This window comes from Pteropus alecto, unplaced genomic scaffold (genome assembly GCF_000325575.1).
Source record: "Pteropus alecto unplaced genomic scaffold, ASM32557v1 scaffold3, whole genome shotgun sequence".
Classification (NCBI taxonomy): Eukaryota; Metazoa; Chordata; class Mammalia; order Chiroptera; family Pteropodidae; genus Pteropus; species Pteropus alecto.
The window spans coordinates 40,854,085-40,878,037 of record NW_006442484.1 but is presented as its reverse complement, the minus strand read 5'-3'; the positions used below and the strand labels follow the sequence as shown (position 1 = coordinate 40,878,037).

At 36.5% G+C, this 23,953-nt stretch overlaps 1 protein-coding gene and 1 pseudogene across 1 annotated transcript in view; one reads left to right on the top strand and one right to left on the bottom strand.

The window, feature by feature from the left end:
* The window catches only part of LRP2 (LDL receptor related protein 2), a 184,264-nt gene that overhangs the window by 15,038 nt on the left and 145,273 nt on the right, over positions 1–23,953 (top strand). Inside the window, exons 2-3 of the mRNA XM_025039562.1 lie at positions 18,214–18,321; positions 19,563–19,685. Coding sequence (XP_024895330.1) covers positions 18,214–18,321; positions 19,563–19,685 — 231 coding nt within the window. The remainder of the gene's footprint in view (positions 1–18,213; positions 18,322–19,562; positions 19,686–23,953) is intronic.
* LOC112470615 lies at positions 19,217–19,335 on the bottom strand (annotated as a pseudogene).

Below are 23,953 nucleotides of genomic sequence, written 5' to 3'. Positions count from 1 at the left end.
GAACTTGATGGGGGAGAAAAACATAGCTTTTTTTAAGGTGGTGAAACTATCAGAAAAGGGAGCGAGCATTAGAAGACAGGCCTTGTAATCTGCCTTTATTCTCCAGGAACATTTGGTCCTTCCCCTCTCAGGTCTTGAAAGCACAGATCCAAAATGTCAGGTTACAGAGAATTGTGAACTTCTCTGTAACTTGTAAACTTCTCTGTAACATTTCAAACTTCTCAGTGGACCCAGTGTTTCCATTTCATGTGTCCTGTACCTGCTTACTGTGAACCTAGTCCTATGCAGAGTTTGCTGAAGATGGCTTTGTAAACTCTGAGAAGAATAATGGAAGCATGAGTCTAAGTAGAGCTCAGGTATGTCCTTTGGTCAATGAGCAGGAATTCCAGAAGGAAAAATATATTTGAAGATGAACACTTGGCTTTGTGAGAAGTTTTAGGCAAAACATGTAAGAATCATAATCAATGATTTTTTTTTCCTCTTATAACAGTTCCTTATTATTTCATGAAACTAGAGAATGGTCAGTGAGATGTTTAACAGGTAAGAAAGCTATCAAGATAGATTTGGTTAATAATTACAGTGCATATTATCATTAATTTATTTATTCCACAAACATTTACTGACAGCCTATGATGCTCAGAACTGGAGACGCAGAGATGAACAAGACACATAAATAAACAATTGTGCTACTTGGTGAGAGGTGTTGTAATAGAGATTTGGGAATGCAGGAAAAAGAGTGATGAAGTCATGTAAGCCTAAGGGGGCCAAGAGCCAAGGAAGACTGCATAGATTTGGCATTTACACTAAGTATTGAGGCAGGGTGTGTCAGCAGGAGATGGCATTGGGAGAGTGGACTCTGGTTACACTGTGGAGGACTTTGCACGTAAAGCTAAGAAGTTCGGTGCCTTCAAAGAAATATCTGGGAAGTACAATGATCAGACTCCCATTTTATAAGGATAATGCTTGCTGCAATGAACAAAAGGAGATCAACCAGATATGTTAAAGAATTACTGTAGTTACTCGAGTGACAGATCCTGAGGGTCAAGCTGAACTTGTGGACCTGGAGGTGACCAGAGAGGAGAGTCACCATGGAAGGCAGAGAAAGCTTTTATTTGTTGCTCTTTTAGATAATTCCACTATTTGTTTTATAAGTTGATGTTTTATTTATGGGAATATTAGACACGTCTTTTCAATATACATGATGTTATTTACATTCATAAATACTCGATGGTATTTTCTTGAATCCTCTTGTCTAAAAGAGTTCTAACTTATTGACCACCTGGGCATATGACATTTTCTTTGATTTAGCTCATTGATTCTTAGTTGGTACAGCTCCCTTAGGGATCTGGAAATGTGTAAGGTCATTTTTTTTTTTTTGCTTGTCATGATGCCTGAGTGTCACTGCTATCATTTAGACGGCAGAGGACAGGGATGTTAAACCAGCTATAGAACAGTTTTACACTACAAGGGACTATCTAGTCCCCAAGGCCAATAGTCTCTCTGAGGGTCCATCTTGGTTGATCAGGAGTGAACAAAGATGCAGGAAGGGACAATACTAGTAGTAAGAGCTAGTATTTTTCAAAACCTACTACGTCTCAGATATAGTCAGCATAACTTAGAATTTAGAGCTTGTGACAGTCCAAGGTGGTAAATATCATTACCGATCCCATTTTACAAATGAGTAAACTGAGGCGGGATAGGAGGTTCATTTCTGGATCTTGAATGCTTAACTCTAATGCTTATTATTTCCACATGCTTTACTTTCTTGACTCCATAACTTTTATTGAACACATGCTCAATTTAATAAAATGAACAATTATAAGAGGAAAAGGAGAAATACATTTGCATCGTGTACTTATAGTTTATTAAATTTCAGAATACGCATCTTGGAAACATTTCTTCCAGTTCAGTAGAATATTGGTGAAGTATCTCCTCCAACTGTTTTTTTAAAATATGGAAAATGTTTGATGACATTTGTTTAAAATTAGAACAGCTTTATGGATTGGGAGAAAACTCTTATTTTATGGTAAAACAATTGGTGCTCTGTAAATGTCTGGTGAGTTGAATTGACTCCGTGGAGCACTTAGTGGTTTTAGAGGATGCCATGATCTTGTGAACTTGTTTTTCACTTCACATAAAAGGGAATCTGCTTCAAACACTATCTTTGTAATTTGTAGGCATGTGTCAGTGACATTGGATGAAGAATGTGGCTCTTTCTTGGACATGCCTTCCATTTTCCTACCTCTGGGCCAGCTCCAGTTTGTTCCTCTGCCAGGCATACCCTCCCTTCAGGCCCACATATTGTAGCATAAATGCACCTTCTTCCACAGGGCCTTTCTTGATCTCCACTGAATGTTATCTGAACCTCTCTCACAGCACTTATCATCATACCATGAATTATAATTATTTATGTATGTATTTTATCTCTTCCTCTAGAATAGGACCACTGATGCTAAGAGTTATATCTGCCTCCTCTGATATCCTGTGTCTGGCACAGAGCCATGCATAAGCTGGAACTCAAGAAATCTTTGTTTAGTGGAAAGTTAAAAGAACTACATGAGTTGTAGTTAAGCAACTCCATCACCTATGATAGGTTATAGCCATGCTCTACTCTGGACTGCTGTTTCAGAGAGGATTTTATTTGGCTTAAACAAGTAAACATTTGTTTCTCTCTTATATAACCAGCAGTAGAAGGCTGGTTTGGTACTTTCATGGTATCGTCAGGAAACCAGGAACCTATCTTCCTACTCCACCATTCTCGGCTGGCAGCTTCCATCCCTAACTTCACCTCATTGTCCAAAATAGCTATTATAGCCATAATCATCTTTGTTCCAGGATAGGAAGTTAGAATAGAGGAGGAAAAAGAAGGATGTTCCTTCTCTTTTTAAAAAAGACTTCCTGGAAATCCTGTACAACATTACTGCTTGCATTTCATCTCACTGATCAAGACTTATTCCCATGACCACACTTAGCCGAAGTCTGAGAAATATAGCCTTTTATCTGAACACATTGTTCACCTGAATAAGAATGGATGAGATTCTGTTTCTGTAGAGGGAGGGGCAGTGAATATTGAGGTAGGCTGCTCTGATTCCGACCACAGATGGTCAAGTGACACTGGGCGTTTGTTCAGCTTTGAAGGCCACTTTCTGGGAGAGGCAGACAATTTGAACTGTCTTCAGAGCAGAGAAACAAGGATGATGAGAAAAATGGAAACCATGCTATGGGAAGAATGATGGAAAAATGGGGTTGTTTCTTTTGGAGAAGAAACAGAGGAACAATGGTAGCTCTCATTAAATATTTGAAGAACCATCTAATGAAGGATTAATCATTTTTAATGATTCTAAAGGATATGAAGGAAATCGTAGGCACATTGCATGCACTGAAAGAATGTTGGAATTAGACTTTAAGTTCTCTTACTTAACCTTATGTAATGAAGACCTTAAAAAGTAGAGATTTATACTATATATGTGTCTGTGAATCTCTGATTTTGAGATTGTTTTCTGGGTTCTTTACATCAGAGTCCCCTTTTCTTAATGGTTCCTATAGTGGTGATACTCTTAGCACTTTACATTTTGAAAAGCTCAAGACTTTTCTGAGATGTGGTCTCCGTTTCCTTCATGCTTAGCCTTTTCAAAAGGTCGTCGAGTCAGAAACAATTCCCGCACTTAGGGTGAAGTGAGGAGAATTCTTAGACTGTAGAAACTAATATCAGAGTTTAGTAATTCCATATTTTCTAACTCAGTAATTCAATAAATATTGTCACTATCAACTTCTTTGGACTAATATATCTGTGTTTAGGCAACCATTTAATGTTATTTTGTTAAACATGAATTTTTAAATTATTACTAAACATTTTAAACACTCCTGAAATGTAATTGTTAAAAACCTCTTAAAAACAGAGGTATTATCAATCAAAGAAATAAATAGCAAAGAGTTAATTTATTTTACCAAGTAGCGATGAATTTCTGAAAGTGCATGAAAACTTGTCTATCTTTGAATTAAGTGCTATTTTTCTAGTTCAGTTTTATTTTGAATATATGTGTTTGTGTTTGTTTTTCTTTTGTAAACCTGGTATATAAGAAATATTTACTTAAGGAGATAGTATAATTTAAAATAAAAATGGTCATGTAATAATAAGTAAGATAGTATGAAATTTGAATCAGCTTTTTTGAGAATCAGCTATCATTCTAATTAGGGTAATTCAAAAAGATTCTCAAACTGGGTAGCAGATTATGAATATAGAAGTGCTAGAGTATAAGCAAATATATGAAACAGGAAAAAAACCTGAAAAATTCAAAGGAAGACAATATATACTGTTTAAAGGATCAGAAAACACTTGACTACAAAGAGTAACAAGAGTGCACATTTGTTGAACACTTACTTATGTGTCAGGCCCACAGTCCTTATTCTATCTTCATTTTAACCCTATGAGTAAGAGCCCTTATTTCCATTTTTTGATGAGGAAACAGAGGAATGTAAATTAAATAACATGCCTACCACAGTGTTAAGTAAGAGGTAGAGCTGGGGTTTGAACCCAGGCTTTATGACTCCAGGGCCTTACCTCTGGAAAGTTGTTGGGCTTCTAAGCAGTAGTCTTCCATTTCTCACTTTACTTCCTCACCTAAGTTTGGAGTAGTGTTTCTCAAATGTATAGCCACCTGGTTATTCAGACTTTGTCCCTTAACCTTCTGTGGAAAGGCTGTTGGCTTTTAGATATGCTGGGCTGAATGGAAAGAGGGAAATATAGACTCTTAGAATTTATGTGCATTCGTAAAGTGTACCTTTAGGAATGCATATCAAGGCCTTTCCTTGATCAGCGAACTTTATAACATTGTCCGTGTGTGTGTGTGTGTGTGTGTGTGTGTGTGTGTGTGTGTGTGTACGTACATGCATATATACACATACACATTGGATGGAATTGGTGAATCTTGTGTTTCCAGTAGAAATCCTTTGAGTTACAAATGTAGAATTAAGGGGTTTCAGTTTACAGAAGAACCAAAAATACAGCGTTTTAATAAATCATGTTCATTTGTTACTTGATTCTCTAGGCCTTTGAAGTCAATGCTTTAACTATATTTCCTTAGAGCCTTTTTCTTCAGCCCAGATTAATCTAAGACACATTACGTTGATCCAGAGATGTCACCAAATTCTCCTAGGAAGCTCTTAACTGGCCTGTGCTTATATAGAAAAATGCTATCTCACTGCTGATGAGGTTTCTGGTATTAGCAAAGATGGCCTAGTACACATCTCACAACCTATGTAGTTTTATATCAGGAGCCTTGATAAGATACTCTAATCCACCTCAAATCTGCCCCATCAAGCTGGTGAGGAAGGTATTTGGGCATTAGAGATGCCTAAAATGCCACAGTCTATTTTCTAATAAGTTCATTCCTTTGAGGTCTTCCTATTTTCTGCTGAAAGTGCAAATACCCATGGAAGGGCTTTAAAAATCACTTAATCACTGTGAATAAGTTCACTTGGGAGCAGATTTTGGGGGGTCATTCATTGTCTAATTTAGGATGGGTTGAGAGCCATAAAAACTCTAGCCACAATATGGGGATACAAGGGAGAGAGAAGGAAAAGATTTTTAGACAAGAATGGGGGAAATGAAGCAGAGGTGGGACCATTTAAGTAGACAAGGCCCTAATCGCCTCATTCCTGGACTATCAGAAAAGCCTTTTAAATTTAAGTTGCTTTTCCCTCTTTGTAACTTTACCCACAAAACTTAGTGAAGTGTTGAGTGGTCTTAATAAACAGTGAACACATAACCCTTCACAGGGAAGAACTGGTTTCACTTCATTTCTGGCAGGAAATGGGATGGTTGTGTTCGCTTGCTTTAGGAGAACCAAATTGCTGTGGGCTTGTTCTCTTTACAGTAGTGTCCTCACAGTTATTATTCTGCCTCCTTAGAAGTATACAGATAAATGGTCTGCCAGAGCTTCAATACATGTTTGTTGGATTGGACTGAGTTTGGAGCATCTACTCTGTGAGGTGGAGAATACTTAGGAGGGTGATAAGATCTCTGTTTCATTACCAGGGAAGCCCAGGCCTGAGATCATGGTAATGGAACATTTTATTTCTCCTTTTGGAGCGGTTGGATGTCTAGGTTTACATAAATCCATTCTCATTCAACCAGAAAGAAGGTAATAACTTAAAGATATTAAAATTTTTCTTTGAATGTATTATAAAAGTGTTATCACAAATGATTTAGTCAAAGAATATGTTTGCATTTGTAGCTTTTTTTCTATATATAAGAGAAAGTTTAGAAAATTGAGATAAAGTATATCTTACCACTTATGGGAAGAATTTAACATTTCATTCCTTTGAATGTAGGACCTGGAAAATTTCTCAACTTTCTAAATGGAAAGTTTTTTAGCTTAGTTTCAGTTGATTAAAATCCTGAATTTCTTTATGTCCTCAGTTCTATGCCATATGGTGAGGCATGAGCTGAGGTCAATATGAACCCTTTTATGACTATGAAAAGAGAGCCATGTCCAAGTTTAACAAGCAGTATAATGTATCATTATTTTTTTGGCATTGAAATGATACACTTACAGTATTCCACCTAAAAACTCCAGGGGATCACCTGAGATAGAGTGATTTAAAATAGACAAAAATATAAGCTTGGTTTTGGCTCTAGCTTGACCTCTGTTTCCTGAACTAATTTAGATTTTTCAATCTTGCCATTGACCCCAGATTGGGCCAACGGATACTATGTTCATGGGCAGAAAGCAACGCAACCACCATCCATCATTGTTCTCAATGTTGAGCCTTCTGTGAACAAGGTGGCTCCTATGAATAAGGTTTTGGAAGGTTTTTCTCAAATAGACATTAGGAAAATAAACGGGTCTTAATTTGTGAAGGCATTGATTCCTGAGTATTTCGTTCCCTAGACTGTTAGAATGTTAGAGTCAGATGAGGGGTGGGAGTGCCTAGGAGGGAACTTCATGGAAGGACTGCTGAATTTGGGCACTGTGCTAGTGGTTTACAGGGACCTCTTTAATCCTCACCAGAACCTGATTTTGCAGGTCAAAAATTTTGTGAGTAAAGAAAATGCTTATTAGAGAGTTTAAATCCAAGTTCACCGAGTTAAGTCAAGTAAGCATCAAATGTGTGTTGAGTGAAGATTCAACGGTGAATAAGAGAAACTGTTACTGCCCTCACGGAACTTAGAGTTTAGATTGACTTGGTGATAGTCAGTGCTATGGCACGGGTTGAATCCGATGTTCTCTTGGCTCTTAGTCTAGTGTTTTCTTCATTAGTATACTTATTTTAGCATTTATCGAAAAGTTTGAATTTCTTAGTGAAGTTAACTGAGGTTTTAATTATTACAATACCTAAAGACCCACTCATTCATTCACTGTCTGAGGACTGTCACTATAGATAGCTAATATCCAGAATTGAGATAGCTACTGGAAGCTCTGTTTTTGACCAAATTCTTAATACCGGTTTATTTTCTTATGACCGACTGCCTTTTTAAAAAAGTAACACAGGCAAAATTTTAGTATGCAGTGGTTTTAATTATTTGTGTGTCGTTAGTAGAGATTTTATTGTTTGTACTTTCTAGTATAGTTTATTCCTGAAACCATTTTTTCCAGCATTAAAATTCTAACATTCTATTTTAATGCATGGTTAAAAATTTATATTTATGATAGTATCAATAGGTGTTTACTGTCATTATTTATGATACTTAAAATACAGATTAGGCAATATCTTAGGAAATACACTTTACCTTTTTTTCTTCTTACTTCTGACAATATTTGCAGATGAACTTGTAATTTTATTTAAGCTGCTCTTAATATTGGGACATTATAAATTCACCATATATAGCACGAAGTCCAAATACCATTTCATTACACGTGGGTATCAGTTGGTGACAATATAATGTTGTTGATTCTGTGTCAACAAACTATTGAGTTGTTTCAGGTCATCACAATCACATTATAACATGAAGTGATGACATTTATAGAGCCTGGAAGTGATTTGGAGACCTATAAATGCTGTTTGAGCCCTGGCAGAACAAACCAGAGGCAAAGGACTCTTGGTGTAACAAATAACCTGCTAGTGAGACATGTTCTGAAGTTCTTTTTGCTCAGTCTGTTAAAATCAATATAATACAGGAGACACAAGAAATTTAGTGTCATTTTACCATGGAAGTCTTTGCAAATATTCTGTTAAAATCAATATAATACAGGAGACACAAGAAGTTTAGTGTCATTTTACCGTGGAAGTCTTTGCAAATATAATAGATCTTGTTTTATAGATTTCCAAGTGAACAAAATCAGCTTTACCTTTGACCATGTAGGGTTTGTAGGGAAACTAAAATTATGACAAAATTGTGTTATCAAATTGCTTACAATAAAAATTACAAATTTTAATTTGCTGAATCATATATTCTCTTGTAGCCTTTTTGAAAGGTGGGGCAGAGTACAGAGTACTCTCTACTTCAGAGTAATGCTGGATATAAATTTAATGTTTTATATAATGGAGAGAGGCCAGTCCCATTCATTATTGAATTAGCAGAGAATGACCTGAACATATAAATGGGCTCCCAAGGATTTGGGGTTGACTTCTTAGAGTCTTTATGGCCTCTCATGCAGGTCAGCATGGAAGATGACATTTGAATTGCTGAATTGTTAATTTAGATGGGAAGAAACAGTGACTCTAAGACAGCGGGGCCCCTTATAAAAGTCCACAATTCATCAAGATCTCAAGACTTTATCTCTTGGCAATCATCTTGGCTTCACTCATACATTCTAATGCATCATATATTGTTCATTTATTGAGGGTCATCTGGATACTAGGAGTTACTGTGCTAGGCACTGAGATTACAGAGGTATTTATTCCTGCCCTTAGGAGCTTAAGATTTGGAATAATGTTCTGTTTATGGTGGAATCATAATAAATTACTGCCACCTTAATATCCGTCTTCTTTTGGTCACTTAATCTCATCTGCTTCTTCTGTTCTCTGTTTCCTATATCAGGTCATGGTAGGAGAATTTCGAGTTTCTGCTTATAAAATTCTTTCTGAGTTATAACTCCTCACCAGAAGGGAAAATACAAAAACTGTGTGACAGTTTTTAAAAAACAATAATGACACGATAGATTTTTATTAAAAATGTTGATTTTAGTTTACTAGGTCATTAATTATCAGTATTTATTGCCTAAGAACAGCCTTTTAAACTTATTTGTGGAAACATTTTCACATTCTTGCTGCACAATATTTCTTAAGAGTTTAAGAAAATTTTTTGTTGGCAGAGACCATATATGTCCATAGCTAAATATTCAAGGTTGAGTCACGCATGTGTGTGCATCTCAACTCATCTCTTAACAAATGAACTATTGATAAAGGTCAGTGCTTGTATAAATAATGTAGTGAGTCTTACCATAGGCATCAGCATTCCTGATCAGAGTTGCCATCAGACTTGCTTACCAAAGCAGAAGCGTTATTGCTTCAGAGTAAATTATTTGTATATGTAATTGTCAATATTATATTTATATTGTATTTATAATATACAATTATATATAACGTATTATGTATAATATATGTAAAAAAAGACTTGATCTCTACTTTCTGAAAGTATATATCTAGAATGAGAGGTTTAGTCCCTAGCATGAAGTTTGTGACCTATAAACCCACTTAATAATTACATACTGGTTGGGTCTGGGTTGGGCTGTGGCTAAATAAGTCTAAATAAGTTACCATTTTGTACCAAATTGAGGTTAGGGTGCAAGATGCTGGGTCTCATTAAGTGTCTGGACGCTGGTTGTTAACGTGGACACCTCTCCTCACCTCCCTTGCTCTCTTCTCTTTCTCTTCCTCACTGTCTCTGCCTCTTCTCTCCCTGTTTTTAGAACTTGATGTAACCATTGTGATAGTCAAGAACTAAATAACATGGAGTAAGAGAGAATAAATGCAGCAAGATGTATGATGCAGTCAAAAAGTATTTATAAATGATTTAGCCTATGACTACAAAGAATCACCAGAGCCACCCGTTGGGAGACAATTTCTTCTCCTTTGGCCATTGTGTCATAATTTCCAGTATTAAGCCATTGTCCATTTGATAACCTGATCTTAATCTGCCTCTTAAGATGACCAAAATAGTAGTTAGTGATGTTTGCAGCTTTAATACATCTGTATTAATTTGATTTATGGTTCAACACTTGGGTCTAATTAATCAGCAAAACCCTGGTTTGATGTTGTCTATAAACTCTGTGTTTGGGTTGAGACTTGGTCTATCATACTGTTTATAAGCCTTAAGCAGGAAGGCTCTCTGCCTGGATATCTGTATAGTTGTTTAATTCTCACAAGTATCTCTTTTCTTCTTTTAGTGTTTGATTCCATTTAACCATTTTCCAATAGTTTGTATTGCTAATTAAGAAGCTATATAGGAATACTTAGGGCAATTGGGGCTGGAAGTCAGCTCTTTAAATGGGAGTGATTTATAGTTTTTGTACAAGGTGTGTTAAATCATTAAGTGCTGAAGGGCATTTTACTGTTAAGTAGTTTGGTTCATTGGGACTTTATTTATTCAGCAGGCAGACTATCTTAAATTTTCTTCTGTTTGGATAGTGTTCTTTTCAACATATAATTGTAGCTCTTTGGCCTTTGCAGGAAGTTTTCATGGCTGAGTGTTCTTGGTAAAAATTTGGAGATTCTTTTGAATGTTTTAGGCACTTGCATGATTGAGAAAGAGAGAATGAGAGAGAGAGAGAGAGAGGGAGTATGTGGCAGGGATGGGAGAGGACATTTGAAGAAATTACTTTTTGTTCTGGTTAATTATAAAGATGGGAAAAGTTGCACCATAAAACAGGTGTGTTTAGGACTTTGTTTTTCATAGCAACAATCCTTTACATTAATGAAGAACTGCTTGAGGACTTTAGATTTTCAGCTTGATTTTTTTTCTGGCGTGACTACTACCACCTCGCCCTGCCCACCCCCAAGTGGAAGCTTGTGGACGCACTGTGGAGCATTCCAGGGTGAAGCAGGCCTCTCTGGAACTTAGATTCTTTATCACATTTCCAGAGGAGTTCATTTCAAGTTGCTGGTACTAGCAGCTTCAGCCTGATATTGCCCAATCCCAGACCTTCTTATTGATGGGTGGGAGGGAGTGGGGTTGCTGTTTAAGAAATTTTATTATCTCTAAAAGGGAAGAATTTATTATAGGGGTTTTCTTAGATGATCTCTTTCATGTGGGTTAAGACGTTTTGAGCTCTGAATGTCCAAGCTGCTTAGAGATTCTAAGTTGCTCTCAACTGGGGGTGGTACTGCCATTCTCAAGGGGTGTTTGGACATGTATGGGGATGTTATTTGTGGTCACAGTGATGGGGGGATGGGCACGACTGGAATTCCACAAGTGGGGGCCAGGGATGCTATACATCCTTCTTTGCCCAGAGCACTTGAGTAATTGTTTCACCCTAGATACCAATCACAGGGTCTTGCAAACCCTTGAGAAGTGTCATTTTATACATAATGCTCTGCAGTGTTGATTGACACTGGTTGTAGGGGTAGGAGGTACTCAGTGAAAAATAAGTGCGATATGAGAGACTAGGGAGAAGGGAAGAAAGGCAAGTGACTAGTGTTTAGGTGAAAATGGAGAAGAGTAGCTCAATTAGAAAAGGTAGAAACTTAATTTCTCATTCGCAGAATTGTGACACTACTTTGATATTGTATCACATTATTCTACTGGCTTTTGACCACTGAAAAGACACTTAAAAAATTATCAAGCAATTATTTAAGCAACCTTTGAGATCTGTGAGGACAACTGACTCTTGAGAGCTGACTGAATTCTGTAAGCTGGATGCTCAGACATATTCAGTTTGGAGAGGATGATGGGGAAAGCCACTAGGATAACTTTGGTGGCACCTGTGGAACCCGTTGGCTATTTGCCATGCAAGTGAAGCTGCTTGGATCAGGCCTGGGGAGACTGTAGGAGCTGTAAGGTGAGACCGGTCTTTGTTAGCAGCCTGTTGGTAAGCCACTCACAAACCTGTTCCCTGAGTTCACATGCTCTAGGCAAGGATCTGGGGGAATGAAATGGAGCCCCAAGCCCTTATCATGGCCAAAGTCTGTATCCTAGTCCAGGCTTGCATCTACCCAGTGACCTTTAGTTTTAACAGTTACTGGCATGAGTGAACTCTAAGTTTTCTTACTCAATCCATTCAATTATGTCATTCTTTTGCTTGGTATTTAAGGTCCTTTATTCTCTGTCCACCACTCTATAAGAGGTTCTCAGCGCTTGGTCTGTTAGGTCTTCATCTGTGCTAGGCTTGTCTCGAGTTGTTTGGGCCCTACATAATGCCTGATCTCTCCTGCTCTTCCACAAAGGCCCAGTGCAGTTCTATTCTCCTTTATGAAGCCTTCTCTGACCACTGCAGTCTGTGATGTTAATTTATTTCTTCCTGAGACCAGTTGGTTCTGCTGCTTATTTGGAACCAATCATTTACTGTCACCAATCATTTACTGTCATATGGCATAGCTTTGAATTCAGACTACCTAGATGTGACTCCCTGATCCACTGTCTACTAGCTGTGAAATTTAGTTAAGCCTCAGTTTCCTCATCTATGAAATGGGACTATCAATAATATCTCATAGGTTTGTTGTGAGGACAAGCAAGATAATCTGTGGAAGACATTTAAAATATTTCTGGCACACAGTAACTTCTAGGTAAATGAAAGCTGTCATTTATTTTGTGAGAAGTGAAGTGAAAAAGAGCATAGACTCTGGAATCACACGCATCCTGGGTCAGAATCAGACATTTTCTACCTCTGCAACCCTGAGGGAAGTTTATTAATATCCCTGAGGTTTAATCTGCCCTTCTATTAAGTAAGTACAAATCCCACTTCATAACATTTCCAAGAGGATCCTGTAGATGTGTATGAAGCTTTATATATCGTTTGACACACAGCAAGTGCTCAATAAATAGCAGCTATTGTTGTTGCATGGTTATTTAATTTATAATGTATAAATAAATTTGTAAGCTTTATAAAAAAGACATGTCTTAGCTTTCTTTGTTTCTTCCACAAACCCTAGAACAATATTTTACACATAATAGATATGATTTTTTTAATGGTTTTAGTGAGTCTGACATCATATTCTTTTGGTCCTTTTTATTTTTAGATGCACTTAAGTGATGTGTATACATGATTACTTATCATCTGGCTTTGTGAGTTTTGCCTCAGAGTCTTTGACTTCTTGAACCGTCTTCTTACTATTGTTTTGCTCTATCAAAACATCAGGGTTTTGAAACAATAATTTGGAAAAAGTAGTCAACTGAAGAGTTTGTAAACTGAGTTAAAAAAGAATTTTGGTCATCTCTTTGGCGATCTGTTAGAAAACTAGGCAGATAAAATATTGCACAGAAAGAGTAGTAGGTTGGCTTGCTGTGTATGTCTTATTTCAGTTCTATTAATTGAGTCCTTGACTGTTCTACCAGTTGACATTAGGCAGAGCACGGTCTTCCATACAATTTGTTACCCTTGGCTGTCATGGCTGCAGTGTAAAGTTTTAGAAATAAGCAGGTGACTAAATCTTCAAAAGGGGAATGGACTTGCTAGGGTGGATAAGGTGTGAGAATTGTAGCGAACTGTCACCCACCTTATAAACATCAGACGTATGTCTATCAATACCAAGGGGAAAAAGTTTAAAAAATACAGGGAAATTAAGTAAAATTATGGATGAATTAAGGAATTGGCTCTTAAATTTATTTGTTTCTTTGTGTTCAGTGAAGTAGGACTATTAAAACGCCGTGTAGTTTTACATGCTTTTAAAAAGAGCTCATGTACCTCCTCAGGTAGACCAAATGTCTGGCAAGACCTGCGCATGTTAAGATCTAGCAGGAAAATAGGATTTGCCATAGAAATTACCTAACTCTAGTAACTTCGGACAATGTTCCATTGGCTGTGACTTACTTTTCTCTTCTAAGAAGAGAGTTCATAAGCCAGAAAAGAAACTTACAAGGAAAGGATAAAAGAATGAGACTGTTATTAATACAACTCAATATGTTTCTCTCTCTCTCTTTTATAAACTTCTGGATAGTTCTCTTATTTTAAATTATTCCAGATTTTGTTTTTCTTTGTATGGATTTAAGATAGTAAACTCCAATTTAAAGTCTCATTATTTGCTCTGATGGTTTTATATATCTCTGATATAATATAATAATGATTCCAATAGATTGAATTTGACAGAAAGGAATCATTATATGGTGAATACGTGCTGTGTCCCAACTGTGCCCAGTGCTGTGCTAGAGGCTGTAAAGGATACAGAAGTGGTGGTCTCAATTCAGTGTTGTTCCCCATCCTGGAAAAACAAATGACTTATTCCCTCCTCTAGGCGCATTATCTGTTATTCTAATATCTGATCTTAATATATTTTAAGTCTAATACTTAGACCAGGGACCTTGGGATATGGTTTTTTATGAAGAAAGGATTACTCTTGTTTTTCTCCAGCTTGGGGCCCCGCAATGTTGAAAAATAAGTTTATCCTTATGTCTAATATATTTTTTTTAAAAAAAGAGATTGACTCTTTTTTTGATTTTTCTACACTGCCTTTGATTGTTGCAAATTTTCCTAAGCCCAAGACTTTATGTGCAATGTTTGCTGCCAAATAGACTACCAGTCTCTAATTGAATTATGAGCATATGGTATAGATTCCATATTAGCCCAATTAATGAATTCAATTAATGTCGATAGTAGTTTTAGAAGAAATCATATTTTAACATTCATTCTTGAGTTTGGTGGAATAACCTTTGTGTGTGTATATGTGCGTGTGAAAAGGAACATAGAGCAGTGGTCGAAATAGCACAGATGCTAGAATCAAAACTGTCAGATCCAAATCCTTGCTTTGCACATATTTGCTATTTGATATTGGGCAAGTTACTGAACTGCTCTGTACCTCAGTTTCTTTATTTATAAAATGTTCATAATAATTACATCTATCTCATGGGTTGTTATGAGAATTAAATGACTTAAAGTTGGCAAAGTGCTTAGAACAGTGCATGCCCTTTAAGCACCACATGTATTTTTTTTTTTTTTAAATCTTTGTACCATCTGTTTTGATTCTTGGGAAAGGCTAATGCTGGGAGGGTATGGTGTCCATTGGGTTCCAGTGGTTCCTTGTCAATAGCTGCCTAGTTCTTGACAAAAGATTTTTAGTTCAGCATGCATTATGATGTTTTCTTCCTTGGTTTTTTATTAGAGGAAAAATATTTTAAAGTTATTAAAGTTATTGATTGCAAAACTACCTCTTGGTTAAAACTGAAGTGGTTGAATATGGATATTTAGAGATCATTTGTTGAAAAAAGTTTTAATTTTGCTCTGTTTAGATTTTTTTCCCCATAAACTTTGTGTTTGGCTCCAGTGCGTGAAATCCATACTCCTCCTGTTCCCCTATTTTTTTAGACTTCAAGTTATTAAACAATAAAGCTTAGATAATATTTAGTAACTTTTAGAGAGGTTGTGAATATAGGCTACTTATTTGAAACAAAAACAGTCAAAATAAAGTGAATACAGACCAGTTGAAATCAGAGGCACCTGCAATGTTATCAGACCAGATCTAGACCAATTCACCAACAGTTTGTTTTTAAACAGCACATATTCTCTTTATTATAGAGTGAATGACAGGCTTCTGACACAGTGGACCATTTTGGTTGATTGCTAAGAGGCCACCTAGTAATGATAGAGTGTCAGTTTGATTTTTCTGGATAGATATTTCCAAACAATAGTCATGTGGGAGTTAGACATGGAAGTTAATGTTGAAAAGGTGAATTTGACGAATGAATTATCATGACTTGTTGATAAATTGAGTAAATTGGGTTTGATATTTTACTTTAGATAACAGAATATTTAGGAGATCAAATGTGAAAAACACTAATTATAAAGAGTTACTTAATTGCAAATTTCCCCTCAGTCATATTCTTTTTTTTTTTTTATGTGAATGTTTTTAAATAACTAGCTTCGAGGTGCTTTAAAAAATGACTTTTAGGTGTCTATTTGGTGTTCTTTTCATGATGTGTTTAACTTTGTGTTTTATCAAAAACTGTAAACCTTAAAATTTGGCTTGTAATAAAAGTTGCTTAATGAATAGAACTACACATATGTGTTTTCAAAACAGGCAATATTTTGTTCTGAGAATTTTCTTCTTGTACACTTAGTTTCTAAGTGTATACTTCCCCCCCCACCCCCATAGCAATATGAAGCTCTTTGTAAGTGGACTGACCTTTAGATTGTTATAATTTTTTAACCAGAAGTTATTAGATACTAAAGGAGACAAATGTACTAAACTTTCAAATGTAATATGTTGGATTACTAACAATAGACCTAATTGATAAAAGTGATTTAATATATGTTGTGTTAATAGCTAAACCTCCAAAGCCCCTAATCTCCCATGGAAATATTGCTTTGTAGAACAAAATCCAACGAGAAGTTCTGGGATTCCAGAGTGAATTTGTACATTCCTTAGGGGCATTTTTGCAAGGGAGGTTGTTGTGTTTTAAAGGTAGTTGATAAGAGACCTGCACCACCAACCCCAGACCTGCACCACCAACCACCATCATGCATTAGTCTATAGAAGGTATTTGGGTGTACATATTCCTGTACCACTCGGTACCACCATTTAGCCAAGGGAAGTTTCTGACCATTTGCAGCATACATTATAAATCAGGATGTCACTACCAGACAATCAGATTTGAACATTCCATGAACAGAGTAGCCTATATCCCCTAGGAATAGATCGCTTAACTATGTTTATGTCATGCTGTTGATATGCCTGCATTTACACAAGTCATGATAACACATTGTTTATTTATTTTAAGAGTAGGTAATTGATCTGTATATTTACCTAATTTTGGGTTAATCAGGCAAAAATTGAAATGAGTAATTTAACATGATTGCTTAAATACATAGGGAAAAATACAATTATTCTTCCAACCCCTAAATTACTTCTCTATTACCTTGGCTTTGTGAAAGAATAATTTTGAGTCTTCTCCAAATTGGGCTGGTGTTGGCTGCTCTCTTTAAAAAATTTCCTGCTTGGCACATAGTGCATGGAGAGGTCACTGGTCAGATATCTGAGGGAAACTCAGAGGATTTCCAACTGCCAAATTAGTCCTCTGGGGAGAACCAGGAAAAATCAAATAATATATTGGTTAAATGAAATGAACTTGTTTAAGTTAAATTCTCTTTCTGGTATTGCTAGGGGATGGATAATCACTGCCACTTGATAACGTGGCAACTTTTGGTGCCAAGTTTGTGTACTCTGGTTGGCTGCATAGATTATTTTGTTTTTTGGCTTATTTATTTATTTATTTATTATTATTTTTTAATGCCTACAGCACCTGATATTCCTAGGTGGTCTCCCATCCAAGTATTAATCAGGCCCGACCCCACTTATGGCTTTTTTATTTTTAAAAAATATTTGTTTGCAGAGATGAGATTACAGACATGGCATCTTACAAATTTGTCAACAACAACAACAAAAAGAGCCAAAGTATTGATATGAATATAAGAATGAGAGACCATAAATTGTTGTTAATGATTTAGTAATAAGAAGGCACTTTAAGCAAAATATAGAATGGGAATTGAAAAAAGGGCAGTCAAGCAGATGAAAAGTTACTCATGATGTTATCAATTGGAGATAACCACTGTTAACATTTTGGTCTTTCTATGCTTTTTTTCCTCCTCCATATGTAACTCTGTTATAGGTAAAATTCTGCGTCCTTGCCACATTATATTGTATTTCTCCTAATCTTTAGTGGTTCTTCATAACCATTTAAATGAGTTCCTAATATGTCAATATGTAGATATAAGAAAATTTAATCCTTTTCCTATTATTGGACTTCTAGGTGGTTTACAGTTTCCTTTATTATCAATAATAAAGTGATAAAAAATCTTTAGCTCCTTAGGAAAAAGTACCTAGAAATAAACATACTAAGTTAAAAAATAAGCACTTAAAAAAAGCAACATACATGTTGTCACATTGCTTTGCAGATTGGCTACATCAAGGTACACTCTATCATCTAGTATATGAAAATGACCTTTTTTCCTGCAGTCCCTGAAACAGAACATAATAGTTATACAAATGTTTTCTTAATTTTACAAAATAGTATATATTCCTTTGAATAATTTTTTGTTTTTATTAAAAATTTATATTCCTGTGAAATATCTGTGTGGCATAATTTTTTTTTAAACTGGTTTTCTGTTGCTTGTGGGATTGCAGAATGTGACAGTGAGCATTTTCGCTGTGAAGATGGGCATTGTATTGCTGCATCCTGGAGGTGCGATGGGACCAAAGACTGCTTGGATGACTCTGATGAAATTGGCTGCCGTAAGTGAAGAGGGGCCAGGCTAAACTCTGTTTTTAGTAACATAAAGGCTTCATAGTGATTTCAGCTGTAACAAAGAGTTGTGTCTTTAGTGATAGATTCAGGATAATCTTTTGGGATCTGAATGGTTGAATGGAGAACTGATGGTATTAACAATTGTTTTACTTCCCTTGAGGAAGGGGTTCAGTTCACATCAGTTTCTATCTTACCCTTAATCTCAGTTCTAAAAACTCCCATGTTATATTGATGCTGCTAGTCTGAACCACACTTTGAATAAGGGAATGGTTCTATCTATAGAGATATGATGATGTGCTATCTATTTGCTTCTTCTGGGCTTACTGAGTTCACTTTAGGTTAAAGACCAGGAGCAAACAGGCAAGAACAGTGTATTTTGGGATAAAGGAATAAATGAACAGCTATACCAACAACTTTTCAGAGATTATTATTATATTTCGGTGTCTTATGACAATGATCATAACAACAATACCAGTGACAATGGTGATAGCAACTCGCATTATATGGTACTTTTGCATACATCATTTAACTATTTTTTAATATCAAACCATGAAATAAGCATAGTCTCCATTTTATGATGCATACATTGAGGCTCAGAGAACCTGCCAAAGGTTCTAAAGCAAATAAATTGTGGAAATAATAATTATTTGACTTAGGTCTTCTTTTTCAAATCTCATGGGTTTTCCAGTTCATTATGATGCTTTACTATTAGTTATTACAAAACATTTCAAATGATTTAATAATAACTCATGGTTAACTTTTACTTAAATTAAAATTTTAGTTTAATACTTTTTGTTATAACTTTGTATTTGTGTGTGTTTGGACTGTTCGTTTTATTCTCTGTATTTTCTTATTCATTCATTCATTCATTCATTCATTGAATGCCTACAGCACCTGATATACCTAGGTGGTCTCCCATCCAAGTACTAACCAGGCCTGACCCTGCTTAGCTTCCGAGATCAGACGGGACTGAGCATGTTCAGGATGGCATAGCCGTAGACTATTCTCTGTATTTTTGTATTGCTTTGAATCATCAGTTTGTTGCGATGCCATTGCTGAGAATACTTAACAGTGAACTTTGATTAGAGTCCACGGACTCTAGTTAGAATTATTATTTGCCATCGAATTATTGAGCAGAAGTTGATGTACATTCTTTTGAAATAAACATTGCTTATTGGTTAATAGGGTAGATGTTTGACATAATGAGGCCTTTTCTGGTTTGTTTTAGCTCCCCCTTCTTGCCAGTCGGGGTATTTCCAATGTCAGAGTAAAGAGCTATGCATCCCTAACTCCTGGGTGTGTGACGATGAGCAGGACTGTGAGGATGGCTCAGATGAACATCAGCATTGCCGTAAGTGTTTGTAGAAGAATTTCGTTTAGCTCCTTTGGACCTAAAATTTAACCTATTACAAGTACAAAACACAATGGGACGATTCTTTGTAAATGTTTAGTTGGGCCTTAAACAACAATGGAACGCACACCATCAATCTCACTCAGGTTGGATGATATTGAAAATATGAATGTGCTGGGGAATTATAAAATACCCCAGTGATTTGGAAATGGGATAGGTTTCCAGTCTTTAATTTAGGTTATGTTACTAAAGAAAGAAACAAAACATTTAATTGTATCTATAGGTGGGTTCTTCATTCGTGTGGCTGGCATTTGGATGAGTCCTTTTGTTCCTGCAGTCAAAGCTTCCACCCCTTCTGCTCCAATAAACTCTTCATTTCAATTAAGTGGAGCAAGTAGGTAGGTCTGTTAAAGGCATTTTTGGTGGTTACTTCAGTTATTGCTGCTATAGCCACCATTGGATGAGCTGCAATAAGAAAAAAAATAGTAGCAATGAAGTGGACCCTAGCAACTGCTGCATTCCTGGACATGGAGGAGGTTCAGGGCATTAACCTGAAAGAAACCTTTAAATTCTAATTTCTTTGGGATCAAACTGGAAAAGAGAGTTTTATTAGGCTTGAAAAAAATTTTGGCTGAGAGAGTAATTTTGGGTTAATATAAGATGGCAACATGTGAAAAATGTCTATTATCTGTATCATTTCTTTGCTTTATTAAGGATATTTGTATAATTTAAAATCATTCTTTTATCAATGTGGGTGTTTTTGGCTGCAAAGAATGAAAACTACAACTTAAAGTTAAGCAAAAGGGAATTTATTATCTCGTATAATAAGCCCAAAAGCAAGGTTGTTCCAGGATTGATTAATTCTCGGCTTAATAACATTATTTGATTTTCTCCCACTTTTTTTTTTGCTCTGCTATTTTTAGCAGAGCAAAAAAATTTGCTTTTTGTGATTACATGAGAGTTGCAGAAGTCTCAAAATTCACATCACCCTAATTTAACTTTCAGTGTCTAGAAGAGAGAACATCAACATTCTTTCTGTGTTCATTTGTTCTTTCCTGTCTGTCGTTCATTCGTTCCTTCCTTCTTTTCTTCCTTCCTACCTTCCTTCCTCTTTCCTTCCTTTCTTCCTTCTTTCCTTCCTTCCTTTTTCTTTCTTATGACAAACCTTCCTCTCCCCTACAAAAAACAAACTTCAAAACTTTTCAGCAAGTCTGAGTTGGATCAAAGTGGAAGTTACAGAGAAGATGTTAGGCTACAGTGAACCACCTCAGACAATGCCAGGCCTTAGGGGTCCAATTCTGATTGCTGTGTGCCATTCACCTTTGAGCCTCTCCACATTCTGCTTCATTAAATGCACATCCCACAAATCACAGACATTTATCATCTCTCTGAGCTAGTTTTAAGATGACAGCTAAGATCCTGTTGGCTTTTTCACATAGTCATTGTCCACAAAGATCAAAGAAGAAACAGATATTTTTGATGGCTACTTCACATGGGAACTTGTTTAGCCGTTAGATGACTAGCAATGGAGATTCCATGGCCTTCAGTAGGTCCTGGATGTATTTAGAAAAGATTGGAATTTAGCCCAGGACTTTTGAATCTAGCATTGAGTGTGAACTTTTTTCAGTTGGGCCACTAAATGCCAAGGGTCTTTTGAGCAAGAGAATAGAAATTCTTAAAATACCCATGAGTTCGACTTTGGTTTAAACCTAAAAGGAAGACTGTATAATTAAACAACCTGTTAGGGCTTGTCAGTGTTGATCATGGGTTTTGCCAGCAACAAAGGGGATGGTGATCCTGGGGGCAAAGTCATTAAGGGGAAACCAGTAAAACGATGTAAGGCTGTGGAGGTTGTTGGTGGTGACAAATGGCAGTCCTGAGGAAGGCATGGAGCTAATCGAGACCAAACAGGAGCATATCAAGATCAGGTCCAGTTATGTGTCAGGATTTAGTGTGGAGTAGCAAAAGGGGACTATGAGATCTGAAAGAGGGAGATAGGGATGGTAGTTCAGAAGTACTGAAGAAAAGAAGGAAAAATGCCAGGCATAGAAGAGAGCAGGAAAAAAATCCTTGTTTCTAGGAAGTCAGTGTGATTATTCTCTGGCTAGCCTCTTGAAGGTCCTAGGAGAAAGATAGGGTACCCTGCAGATAGCAGATTTTTGGTGGGGCTAGATCATGAATCTCTGAAGAACAGTGACTATGTTTTATTCAGCTTGCATCCCTAAGACCTGGCATTCTGTCTGGAAGATAGAAGGTTTTTGATAAATAGCTACTGAATGAATGAATAGTTTATTTTTATCTTTTGGCGAGATATGCCATTTTGGTTCCCACTTTTGCTTTCCATGCAGAGTAGGAAGAAAACTGAGCTGTAGATTGTGATACAATGTATGGTGGATGACCTCTTGGTAACAATACTTTACAGAGGGGATGGGAACTACTAAGGGCAACTGCTTGGGGAAAGAGATTGGAGATAACTTGTTAACAGTAATTTATGAGCAATGTTACATACCGTTTTAAATGAGTATGGATTGTGTAAGGCAATTCTTGCATTTTTTTAACAATATAAAATTCTTTATTAGATATCTTTTAACTGCAGACAAAATATGCCAATACTATCTATGTTCACTAAGTTCTCACCAGAGAACTCCTGATTGTCAAATAGAGTGGGCACTTTTTCCTCCTCATCAGAGTGGGTGGACTTTTCTATGGCACTTGACTTTGATGATCACTCCTCCTTCTTGACACTATACCTTGTCCTCCATGACTCCCCACTGTCCTGGCTCTCTCCTTAACCACTCTGATCATTCCATTTTGTTTTCTTTTTCTACCCAGTCCTTGAATATTGATGTTGCTCAGAGTCTGATTTTCGCAGCTCTCACTCCATATGCTCTCCCAGGATAATTTCAACCATTCTGATGATCTCAATAACCCTCTGTGGGCTGATAATATACAAATCTATGCTTAGGACCCAGGTTTCTAGCCCACACTTCAGTCTCGAAAGCTCCCTTTCGGATATCTCCAATATGCCTCAAACTCAAGGTATCCCAACTAGAGTCGATCATCTTCCCCCAGGAACTGTCTTTTTCCTTCTATATTTGCTGGTCTATATGCGTTATCTTTATTTTAGAAACAAAGTTAACTCACTGTAAGGTACTAGCAGAAAATACAAAATTGGTATCAAACTATTAGAAATAGGCAGACTGGAGCTGTTTTCCTTACTAATCTAGAATTTCACGAAACATGTTACGTAATGAAAGCATTTCATTAGATGAAAAAGAAAGATGGTTATAGGTGACGTTAGGATGTAATTGATTAGCATGAAAAGGATATTACAATCCCCTGGGCACCCAAGCCAGAAACTTGGAAGTTATTCTTGATTCTTTTCTCTCTTTCACAGTTCATATTTAATAATTTCTGCCTAATTTGCTTTATAAACATCTCTAAACTTAATCTCCTTCCCATTTATGCTACCACTGTCAACATCTCTCATCTGGGTGACTACAGCAGCCTCTGGACTGGCCTCCCTGCCTCCAGTCTTGTGTTTCCTCAGGTTCTCGGTGACACTGATGCTGGAAAGTTCTAACTAAAACCCCTTGATAACTATCTGTCACCTCAAAGAGAAAGCTCCAACTCTGTAGCACAGTTTACAGTGGCCTTTAAGAGGTGACCATTGCTTATTTTTCCATGTCTATCACTTGCCATTCCTGCCTTGAAATGTCTTTATGGAGCCATAGCAGTGTTTGTAGTTCCCTTGGGCATACCATGCAGAGTCCCCTGCTTTTGCCTTTGTGTGCACTGCCTAAATGCTCATTGCTAGCTGGTCCTTCCTTCCTTTTGGCCTAGCTATTTGCTGCTTCTCCTAAAGACCCAGGTGAGGTATTTCTCCTCATGGAAGCTGTCCTTGTGCATGTTCCCATCCCAGAGCGAATTAGGCACACTTCCCTGATGCTTTTGTAATTAGTTGTGCACTGATAATTCATCATTGTTTTCTAATTATTTCTTGAAGTCTCCCCCCAGAAAACTATGAGTTCTTTGAGGGTAGGGATTGTGCTTTATTCATCTTTATATTCTCATTGTTTGTGTACTTTGTGGCATATAATAGGCCCTCAATAGATGTTTGTGTAATAAGGAATAAGTGAATCCAGGCGTTAGATTGGTTGATGGAACTACATAATTTTAATTTGCCGTTTCTCTATGTTTGAATGAACTTTTGATTGCTTCCTTATGAATCCTTTAAAATGTTAAGCACAAAATATAGAATGATTTGG